General features: G+C 42.5%; 1 protein-coding gene across 4 annotated transcripts in view; it reads right to left on the reverse strand.

The window, feature by feature from the left end:
* The window catches only part of DNAJC13 (DnaJ heat shock protein family (Hsp40) member C13), a 54,254-nt gene extending 42,745 nt beyond the window's left edge, over nucleotides 1–11,509 (reverse strand). For 2 of the 4 annotated variants that reach the window (XM_062621838.1, XM_062621835.1), the window contains exons 1-5: nucleotides 11,265–11,508; nucleotides 5,441–5,521; nucleotides 1,188–1,263; nucleotides 576–725; nucleotides 204–245 (exon numbers count right to left, since the gene is read on the reverse strand). In XM_062621838.1, coding sequence (XP_062477822.1) covers nucleotides 204–245; nucleotides 576–725; nucleotides 1,188–1,263; nucleotides 5,441–5,508 — 336 coding nt within the window. In that variant the 5' untranslated portion in view covers nucleotides 5,509–5,521; nucleotides 11,265–11,508. Of the gene's footprint in view, nucleotides 1–203; nucleotides 246–575; nucleotides 726–1,187; nucleotides 1,264–5,440; nucleotides 5,522–11,242 lie in introns of all 4 variants that reach the window. The other 2 variants (XR_009965451.1, XM_062621837.1) reach the window with 2 other exon arrangements.
* Nucleotides 11,510–11,647: the final 138 nt, after the last annotated feature.

Here is an 11,647-nt window from a genome sequence, read left to right on the forward strand (position 1 = left end):
GGAGAGAACTCAAATAGTCTACTGTTGAGAAGGTTCCCATTGCTTTTGATCAAACTCTTGACTTTCTCTTCTCAAAGCAAGACTTCAGATACAAATTTGCAAGTGTTTTAAGTAGTGTATACAGCACAAGCATCACATACATGAACAAAGTAGCTTAAGTCTTGAGATCATTCATTAATGATCCAGAGAAGCCAGGCACTCACCCTTCCTGTGATTTTTCCTTCTGAGAAGTCTGTCCTGAATCTCTGTATTTAAGAAAGTTAAAAATGAATGAATGCAAATGACAGCAAATCTATCCAGAAAGCCTACATTTAAGCTGACCCTGTTTTGAGGGACTTGAACTAAGCCTCCTTGAAAGCTCACCATTTCACTGCAGTTCAATGCAGTCAGTATTTGCAGCTTTACTATTTAAGAATCATGCATTAATTGCTGCAACTGACATTAGAACAAGTACGTTAACGTAACACACCAAAAGACAACCTGCTTTTATGTAAGGAAACAAAGCAGAAGAAGCTACCACAAATTGTAACGATAACCAAGTACTTACTGCTTGCTTGTAGAAAAAATCATCTTACCAGTGCCTCTGTAAGGAGTTCTGTTCTGTGCTCTGTGGAAAACTTCAGAGTTTCAGACTTTTTTCCACTCCCTTTCCGAAAAGTGAGGCTAAATTCTGTTCCTTGTCCTTTTCCAACAGGGGAAATACTACAGATATCTCCATAAGGCCACTAGACAATTGAAAGTAATTAGGTTACCCTGTTAGTAATTGTAAAGCTCCATCTCCTCCACTCAAAGCCACTTAGTACCTATAATAACTGAGTAAGTTGCTGTAATGAAACAGTAGCTAGCATGCTACGTGACAGCTTTAGCTTGAGCTTCCTATTTGACACTCTGCAAAGTAAGTAACTGCCCTGACTCCCTCCAGGGACATAGATTTAGAGTGATCAAACTTACACCAGTTCATTCAGAACAGCACACCCAAAAGCAAACTACTACCTATTGGCCAATAAAGACAAATTGCCTGAAAGTACAAAGCCCACTGGATATTTGTAGAGTTAGTGAAGGCAGCACCAGTTTTCTGTTCTGGTTTTGCCAAGATCTCAGACTAGATAGTTTCTGACCCCCGAATGCCACTATTCACTCTGGATGGTGAATGCAAGTCAGAAATCAACTTTAGAGATGATAGTTACCTGATTTGTAACTTCTAGCGTGTTGGGATTGTATGTGGTGATGGCATGGGTTCCTACTGAAAAGACTCGCTTATACCTAGAACACAGAAGAATGTTAGTTTCTCCAGAAGTCACAGAAAAACCCTGCTGAAGCTATACACAAATCACTGTCAGGAAATTGATATGGAATTTTCTTTAGCTCCTCTGTTCTATATAGCCTTAAAGGGCACATACAAGTTAAAATACTACTAAATATATTTCCTTATGCATATCTTCTCCCAAGTTACCAGCTAAGTCAGGACCAAAGACTCTTGGAACGTGCACTGAAAGGTACTACCAGATCAGAAAAATTATAATAAAAACCCAAACCAAACAAAAACACACCAAAAAAAAACCCTACACAGATTGGAAATGGTCCCTGCAATACTCTAAAGCATCTGTCTGAAGCTGTCTCAGACTACAACTGTAACATGAAATAATCCAATTCACACACCCGTTCACAATACTGTAACAAGTCAAAGTGTTCCTATGGCCAAGCCTGATTGTCTTCACCTTGAGGAAAATTAGGGTTACTAAACTCAGAGACACTCAGATTGCTGAAGCAATAGTGCAATATGCTGCTAGTCATTGCCTCTCAATATCACAGGTATTTTAACTGCTATAGTGCTTAAAGAACAGTGTAGCATGGTAGCTGCTTGCATTTCAGGCATGTCAGAAACAAGCAGCAGTGAGCTAAAGCTAAGAAATTCAGATACAGCAAGAGCAAAATGGAAACTTTACCAGTTTCATTTCCTAGACAACATTCACAGCATACCCTGAACCATCTCTTTATATAGAGACTTATTTACATATTTCTGCATCAGAAAGTTTTGCAACATAACTAAGCACAGTTTGAAACAGAAGATTACACTAAATCCTTACTACTTGTACAAACTTCTTGTTTTAGGGGACTTCATCTGGAACCAGTCCTGCCCAGAAAGCCAAGCAAAACCTGAATCAGAACCAGTTCTAGTAAGTGTTCTTTGACCAAAGAATCAGAATCTAAACATGGGTGCCTTTCTTGAATTTGAACCAAATAAAAGCAATACAGTTTCAGTTCTTGGTAACCTGTGGGTTTGCTAGGGATAGGACCAAGCAGATGGGAGACTAATCAGATGCATCAAGAAACCACTTCTTTATACTCTGGCATTGCAGTCCCTTCTCTCTCACATCCCAGGTCTGCAGCACAAGCCATCATTTCTATACAAGGTCAAACTTTGCATGAGTTTCGGATACATTCAGAGCTGCTGTCTCATGTTATTTGAGGCATAGCAAAGTCAAAAGTATCTCCCTGACACAGTCAATCTGACAAATTTCATTCCCTACCATTTTCCATTATTCAATCTGGTGCAGGTTTAAGCCATTACTGGCCCAGAAGAATTTATCTAGGAATTAAAGCATGTGCTTATTTTCTTCAAAGCTTAGAAAAAAAATCTGTAATACTGAATTGACCTGCCACCTTAAAGATGTTTAATCTATTTGAAAAGTCTGCTTGGCTTTCCATGTAGTTGAACTTTCCTTATTTAAGATGCAGGCGAAAAGAAGTTGTAGCAATGAAGCAGAGCATTTGAAGTCACTCTAGCTGCTAATAATTCCACTATATTCAGTCTGTCAAAGAATGCTCCAACTCTTAGGTAAGAAAATCCTTTGAGCACCCCAACTCTTCCCTCCTCTCTTGTTGCACAATTTAGGCAGGTGTTGTGTCTTTTATATAATTTACAAATAAGGCTTCTTTATCCTACTCTAAAGAACTTATCACAAGTAATAAAGCACTTCAGTACTTGTTTAAGATTAGTTGTTTACTCACCATACTAAAGAGCTTCACAGTGCTTTGTGGCAGAATAAGGATATGCAATGAGCACACGTAACTGAAGACTAGCTTCCATACAGCCTCTACCCTTCCTCCCCTCATGCTCAAGCCAGCATTTCAACATCTAGGAAGCATATTGATTACCCAGTATTCTTAATAAGTGATGTGACAAGGAACACAAGACAGAACAGCAGGTTTACTGAGTTACCATTTCTTTCATTTCCTCTCTGTAGGTAAATGCAGAAGACCCAAGTCTTGTTGCAGGAACAGAGGAGACTCAGAAGTCAGTTCTCATGAATGCTTAAACATACTCCTGTCCAGAACCTCACCTCTAAATACACAGAAAGGTATTTATATCTCTGGGCCTTGAAGGCTTACTATTAATTCTCTCTCATAGTCTGCAGTACAGGCTAATACTAGGCTGCTTTGAGAAGAAGAATTTGAAGCAAATCTCCTCCTCCCAGTAAAAAGGCGTTTGATTACTCACTAGTTCCTTCCAAGCACTCTAGAAGTCATACTTTTCTAATCAGGATCAACCTGGTAGACAAATTTTATACCACCACATTCAAAAGACAGCATTCATTAATTTTATAGAACAACAGAAAAACACTGGAGCACCATCATCTGTGCTATTAGAAAATACTTTAACTGCTATGCATGCAGCCCATGAAGAGATTCAGGCCATTTAGCACTACACATTAAGTTACTGCCTTTTTTTATGTTATCCATAGATTATACTGAGATTATAACTATGAACTGAGTGGACTTAAATATTTAAATCTTAGCTTACTAAAAGCCATATAAGCTTCTGCTGCAACATGAGGCAGCTGCTCACAAGATACTGCTTTCCCCTTCATTATGTGAAAAGTAAAGGGTCACTGAGTTTTAAACTAGCCTCTGTTGTAGACTTTAGACTTAGTGAGAAGTTCTAGAATACTTCACAGTTTATCAGACCACTACTGCCAAAGTTCAAGATCATACTACTCTAACTTCAACAACCTGCGTCATGTAGGAAGAGGCTCTTTAATGGGAGGCATTGGGTAGCAGAAGCAATCTGAGTTCTATCTAATTTTCACCAAGTGGCTCAAATCACACGCACGCTAGGCTTGCATACAGGCCACAGGAACTGCAGAAGAGGACATCAGGTATTTTCTGCTGGGCAACAGAAAGATTAGGAGGGACAAGCTGTCCTAACATTCTACCCCACCCTAATATCATTTTATTAGTGAAGGAAACTGTTTCTTCACCCATGCCCACACAAACCTAAAGGCATGGATCTTAACTCGGGTAGGACCCAATTTACAGAAGTGCTGAGGTAAAACTAAGCACTAAACTTCTGATTTCAAGTCAATCAAGAACCTGTCTTGATAAAGGAAAGATTCTGCCCTCAAGAGAGATGCTCAGTCTAGTCTCGACTCCGAACTACGCAGGGCTTTAAGTTTTGCTGACAGAGGCAGGGAGCAATTTGATTAGACACTAAAGCAATCTCATGGTTCTTCAAAGAACAGTTGAGAAAGATCTGTGGCTGCCACTCCTTGCAATCCCATCCTCCTTTCCTTCCCAGGATTCCCAAAAACTGATAGGAAAACTTCATGAAGTATTTATCAGCAGACAACAACAAAAAACTCCAAGAAAACCAAACCCAAAAGAACCCAATCCGTTTCATCTCATTGGTCAAACAACATCATCTCTTAGCGCTGTCATTAGAATAAAACTGTACTCATGCTCCTGAAGTGCAGACAACACACCCTGTTGGTTCTGTTGATGTTTAGGTAGCAAGGAAAAACCCCAGTTCCACAGCACTACTATGCATGTGAGAAGGAACAAGCAGTAAGGATACCAAGGAAAAACCTATGAAGCTTTATGTATATATGTACTCAGCCTAACAGCTATGACAATTTAATGGACAGCTTTATTAGAAGTTCCCTAGCTTCTGCGGTCAGATGCATCACTGAAAAATCATTTTATAGATTCCAGACCCCCTTTAGGGTTGAAGTTTATTTGTAGTAACAGAATTCTTCAATCCCAACTAGTACTTGGGTAGATAATCTATTACACAACGTGTTAAGTATATGCATGGACTGATCATGCTCATCTATACATAACATACTACTCCTCCAAGAACCTGTTCCAAGAAGCAGCATTTCCACTTTAAAATTAGCGCTTTATACAGTACTTTCAAGAGACTCAGAAGCTGAGTAAGTCAGGTGGTTCATTCCAGAGCTACAGAGTGTGGGAACATGGGCAGGGGAAGGCTAAACCACAAAACTGATTCTAGTGAAGATTCAGTTCACAGGCTGAGCAGCAGGCGCCTGTAGTTCAACTTCCATCCATCAATACAGGAACTACACAGTAAAATCCAATACTGGAGAGGAGAAATTACACACAAAACATTAAAAGAACCCCCAAACTTTAAACCACTTACTTTCCCCTCCATGAATGTTTTGTTGTGTAGAAACAAGCAAGATCTCTGTTTTCTCGAATTATATTCATGCTGTGCCAAGCCCTGAGAACAAAAGATACATCCTGTTAGTACTCATGATTTTCATTTAAAAGCAAAGTTCACTCATCATCAATATGCTTCAAGACAAAAAGACTTTGTTCTTGAAAACTCAAGTCACTGCTATGTCAATTCCAAACAAAAAATATCAGGAATACTTGTTCATCAGACAATGCATGGACTACGTCGCACATGGAGCAGAAGCTACTCTGCAAGAATTCATATCCATAGCTTGCTTGAAGCAATGCTGAAGTAATCCGGTCCCAGCCCTGCTATAAAGTTAGACCTAACCCCAGTTATCTTTTTACATTCAGCTAATTTTCCTTGATTCAGCAAAGGAAGGTTTCTCATTTTGAGATGGATGACCTGTAACATTAGCTCATTGCTAATTCCTATCCTCTGCAACTTCAGGCTATTTTCTTGCTGTCTTGCTGTAGTCATTACATAGTCATGAACACGAGAATGGAGAGCCTGGCAGAAAAGAACTTGAGAATTCCTGCCCCCAGGTGAATGACCAGCACAATCATCACAACCTACTGGAGAGAACTGGTGGTACTGCTGCTGGAAAAGGAGAAAAGAGGTATTTGCACATTTCAATGACTCAATTTTTGAGTCAAGCTTTCAAGGTTAATCCCCCACTGACTTGTGGCAAGTTAAATTCTCTAAATCCAGTTTTTGGGAACAAAATTTCAGGAGGGGTAGATATCCAAGAGCATATATACATATACCTGAACTCCTCCATTCTGCCCACTTTAAGAACTACGTTGCATTGTAATTGCCATGGATAAGCATCAAAACACTACACTCCGTGTGTCCCAACTACACAGATATTGCTGGAGAGCAGGACACATTAAAATACAAAATTATCAGATCTGAAGTTATCTTTCAGAACACAGTGCCAGATACTCAATCCCAATAACCCTCTTTTCAAGCCATTTTCTTGACATTAACTAATGTGTTAGTAAAAATAAAATAAAAGGCTTATAACAAGACTAGCTCCACTAAGCATAGGATTATAAGATCTATTTTGCTGTAATTCCAGGTTCACTAATACCAGACTCCTCTGACCAGCTCTATTAAGTCTCCCAGACCTGAATGCTACCTGCTGGAGAATATTTAAAGCAAGATGTTCTCCCACTTGCAAACATCTGGTCTTAATACTGAACTGAAAAACACTCATTTTATGAACCTCCATTACTTTCCCTTGGCTTTAACACCAGCACGTCACTAGCTTCAGGATACTGCTACATGAAGTACTGTACATGCAGTGAAGTGACAAATTCCCTAGATTGCTTTTTTTATTTAATGGAAACTATTCAAATGATAAAGCTTTGATGCGTTACTCACTGCTCTTCTGGACAGTGATTGTAACTCTGTCTCCCACTGAGAAGACTTTAACACAGAGACAATATATGCCAAAATCTAGTAACAATTAATTCTTGCACACATCTTCCTGCAGTTTAACAGAGAACAAGGCTAACAATAGCCCAGTGTTCTGAGCTGCCGCGTTGAAGCCCAGCAATCATTTTTCAGTTGTCTTTGGTTCCACAGTAAGAGCAAGATGAAAGGAAATAGTTCATCCCAAAGACAAAAACATTTCAGAAGAAACCAGGAAGTTCTCTTCCTTCCCTCATTCTGGCAAAAGCAGCGTAGCATCGCTTTTACTACACTATCTACAATGTAGATAATCAAATTATGATGTAATTTCAGTACCAAAGATAGAATTACCATTGACTTTGCAGAGCACATCAGGTTTTAGTATTCACAAAGTTCAGCCTTATTACCAGCGTAAGCGATAGTGGCCTGCTTATAGTGGTCATATCACATTAATTTTCCAAAATAAGAAAGCCTCCTGGCTCCCCTTTACCTCCTCTTTCTGTACTCAAGAGACCTTTAAGAAGTTGACCAACATAAAAATTGAGTTAAATTCTTTATTTCACTCATAGACTTATCCAGGACAAAAAGGCCCCAATTTTAGTGACTATCTTAGCATCCTGGGATACCTGACAATAGAAAACCACAACTTCTAAGGTTATTTTGCACATTTTGCAGCACAGCCATCAGCTATCTGATATTGATGGCTCTCAAAAGTTTAATACTAGAGACACCTAGTTCAGACTTCTACTTCCACTGGGTAGAAGCAACAAGTACTTTGGAAGTAGCAGCTTATGAACAGGTTTCATCTGGTTGAGGAAGAGCGAGCAACTCCTTTTGGGTGCCTAACTACAGCACTCCCTAGTACGTGGATATTTGAATTAGCTTTTCCACAAAACAGAAGTTCAACAATACTTTCCTACTTGAATCTTGTAGTACTGCAAATAGGAGTGAAACAGCTTTTTGGTGAAAAAACCTGAAACCACACTTCTGTAAGCTGCCTGTACCAGAACTAGCAACCGCCAAAGTGAGAGGGCCTGAACTGCTGCCAGGACCCCCCCTTGCCTCAGAGTTTAAGCTATACAGATAGGTATATTACACAAGGTGTGTTCGACTTGCATACGCTTCCCAGTTTTCCAGGATTTCACATTCTTCAGACAAAGCCACTGTCTGGGAAACAGAAGCTATTTCAGGAAACAGAGCCAAGTCAGTCTCAAACTAACGAATGGAGAGTTAGAAACAAAGCTGTGACCTTGCAGGCATCAAAGCAAGAGGCAGAGCTGTAATTATACATACATCCCTCAGCTTAAACAGTGAGAAGTGTGGACACAGGTCCACAGAGTTTAGTGCAGTACTTAAGATTTCAGTTTTTTTCTGATTATATGATTCCTCTGCTATTACAAAGCTTCTGTATCTTTAAGTGCAGGTTTAACCTATGCTAAGGTAGCACTTCAAAGCTTCACACAGGATTACTCCTCTATTCCACTGGGGTGGCAGGAGTATTACAGCAAGGCTAAAACACAAGGTAGAGTTCCTGAAAGGTCTATATGACACAGGTACAGATCCTCACATCAAGCTCAAGTGTGGTTTCTCAGAGAGAAGACATAGCAAGAATATAAAAACAAGGACCAATTGGAAAGAAATGAGAGCAAAGCACTGAAAAAAATCCACCAAGGTTCTGGGGTTCTACACACCTGCCTTTTAGCTTCAAGGTCTGAAGCCTCATTTCCAGTCATCTACTCAAGGAGCTTTAAAGGCATTCTTTAAATACATGATTTTTCTGCACCAAAATGCTTTAGCCATCTGCCTCTTTTAGTGCTGTGTGTGCTAAGTGGCAGGTTTGCCTTTTGCCAGATTCTTTTTAACAAACACTAAACTTTTTCCTTGTCCCTAAACAGGAACTCTGCGCTTTAAGTATTACAGCCTCATCGCCTGTGGAAGCTGACATTTCTTAACTGTTGTGCAGGAACGCATAGCCCTTTTTGTAAGGGAAGGAGAAAGACAAGAGACCCACCAGATCCTTAAGAGAGGATTAGCAGAGTCTGCCACACTCATCAGCATCGCCTACTTCAGTGGTCCAGGCTGCAAATGGGCTGAGAATTTCAACCTCACTACTACTAGAAGTGATGGTCCATCCTCCAGCTGACTGCCCCATTCCCTCACTGAGGACAACCAGAATGCTTTTCCATCTACATTAGCATGCTGCTGTATCAAGGAACCAGTCTCATTCCCCAGCGAGGCAGGTCAGGGTCAGAATAGAATGGTTTACTCGCTAACAGGAGGAAGAAAAAAAAAAGTGCTCCTTTTCAGTCATGTTTTGACCATCTTGTCATATTTCTCAAAAAAATTGTTCTATTTTTAAGTCTTACTAGTGAGGTGGGATAATTGGTAAGTTTTTTATGGCATGAGAGTATTTTTGTGATGCAAATCAAGAGGTTGAATAGTTGAAAGTTAACACTGCAAGATACAGCTGAATGCCAGCTGAAGAATTACTTCATTACCTCAGGAAGCTTCACTTACTGAGCCTCAAATCACCAGCTCAGTCTGAAACACAGATCTGCCCCTTCAGACCAATCCCCAGCACACTGCTTCGAATGTGGAAATTCCCAGTGATTCAGTCCCTGAGGACAAATACGTGCTTGGAAGCTGAAAAATACCACCGTGACTCCCAGAGGAGCGAGCTGCACATACGAAATAAACCTTCCGAGAAGTTTATTCCAGCAAGGCTAAAAGGCAAGGTAAAGTTCCTGGAAACTCTGTACTACCCAGGGACAGATCCTCAGCTCTGAGTCTCCAAACACTTTGAAATCTGCAAGTGGAAAAAGCCTGTCAGCAGTAACAGAAAGGAGTCGGTAATCTCTGGTTAAGTGTTTTGGCACTTGGCTGCCTTTAGCAGGCAGGAATCAGACCAAGATGCAGATCTATAAACTGAAGCCAACTAGAACCAAGCATAGTTTTTACATCTATAACACTGGTCCTGTTATTTTGAACCAAACCACGGCAGACTGTTTGAACAGCATCTTCCTAACCCAATTCAAAGACAAAACTTCAGCCACTAGCATCCCTTCAACAGCCTTCCTCCTTTCCTGTGGACGTCACTGCATGCAAGTGGCCTGCACAGACAGTCTTAATTAACAAGAAAAGGCTTTGGCTTCAAAGTATTTCAGTTCCAAAGCAAGGCCTATTTTGTGAAACACAGTATTACTTAATTGGTGCTAAGCAATAGAAAACACAGCCGCTACCTACTCAGCTTCTCAGACTCACTGCCATAGATCTGATTCCTGAAAGAGCACAAGAGAGCAAGCAAAAATACATTTCAGATTACATTAACTTCAAAAGCAACCACGGAACAGAGAATAGCTGCACTAACAGCAAGGCTCTAAATAAATGTATATGCCTACATTTCCCTCTGAACAGCACGCTCAAACATTCATTGGGCTTGAGGGCACTAAGCTGAAAACAGAACAAACCCTCCCCACCCCAAGTGAAGCACTAAGCACATTTGTACAGCTCAGAGCTTGGCCCTCAGCAGAGACAGCTATCAAGGTGCAAGCTCCACAGCACCTGACAGGAAAAGAAAATCTATCTCAAAGGCTGCATGCAGCTCACTGCGGGCAGAAAACCATTGAGGATGTTGATTTGTTTTGCCTTGAGGAAAGCAAAAAAAAAATCAAGTAAAAAGCATCCAGGGGAGAGATTCAGAAACCTCTGGAAAAATAAGCACATTAAGGGCAGATTTTCTGAAAGACACATGTAGTTCTACTCATGCTCTTCAAGCATATTATTACCACTCAAAAAAAGACATAAAATCTCATCTTCGTGAGAGCAAGTCTCCTTCTTGTGTCTCCCACTCTTCCCAGAGCATCTCATGAAGGGTATATTTTGATCTGAGGCCTGAAGGCAAAAAGTAACATATCTTTTCTCACTGGACACGCTAGTGCTCATCTAGGAAAGCGACAAACTCTGCCCCACGGCTACAGAAGCTGCATCACGCACAGAGCACTGAAGCACCAGGCAGGCTGAGGCTGGAGAAAAGCCCAGCCATTCCCCTGCTCGGCGATACAGGAAGAGAAGGGCTCGGGAGTGCAATAAAGCAGGTTCCACAACAGGGGAGGAGCTGGCTGCTCACCGCCGCAAGCCGCCCCCCGAAGCCCGCCCCTCGCCCCTCCATGCCTGGGGCAAGACACGGGGGGGCTTCGCGGGCGTAAGCATCTGTCCCCGGCGGCAGAGCGCTGCCGCGCTCCCCACACCGCCCTCACCCGCAAGGCCTCGACAGCACCTCGGTGCCGAACGGCCCGCCCGGGGCTGTAAGGAGGCAGCGGGAGGGACACACCGCCGCCTCCTCCTGCTCACCTCCCCCGCCGCTGGGATTTACCTGGCCGGGGAGCCTTGCGCTGCCCGGACCTGCCCCCAACCAGCACCGCACTTCCCGCCGCTGCCGGCGATAAGGGCGAAGGGCTGCTGAGCGGAGCCCTCGCCCCTCAGCCTTCAGCTGCCCCGGCGGCAGCCGCTACACCGCTCCAGCTCCCTCAGCGCCTGGCGCTGGAGGCCGCCATCTTAGCTCCGGCACCGAGACCGCCCTCCCCACGCAGCCGCCGTCGGGCCCGGCACCGTCACGAGATGCGGTCAGCTGACACGCTCGTTCACGCGACCCCAGCCACCGCGCCCTCCTTACCCCGCCCTGCCGGGAGCCGGAGCGGTGCCGCCGGGCGCATGCGCAGAGCCGCCGGCGGGCGGTGGGGACGTCGCGGGCTCGTC

This window comes from Pezoporus occidentalis, unplaced genomic scaffold (genome assembly GCF_034315485.1).
Source record: "Pezoporus occidentalis ecotype Australia unplaced genomic scaffold, CSIRO_AGI_Poc_V1 ctg235, whole genome shotgun sequence".
NCBI lineage: Eukaryota > Metazoa > Chordata > Aves > Psittaciformes > Psittacidae > Pezoporus > Pezoporus occidentalis.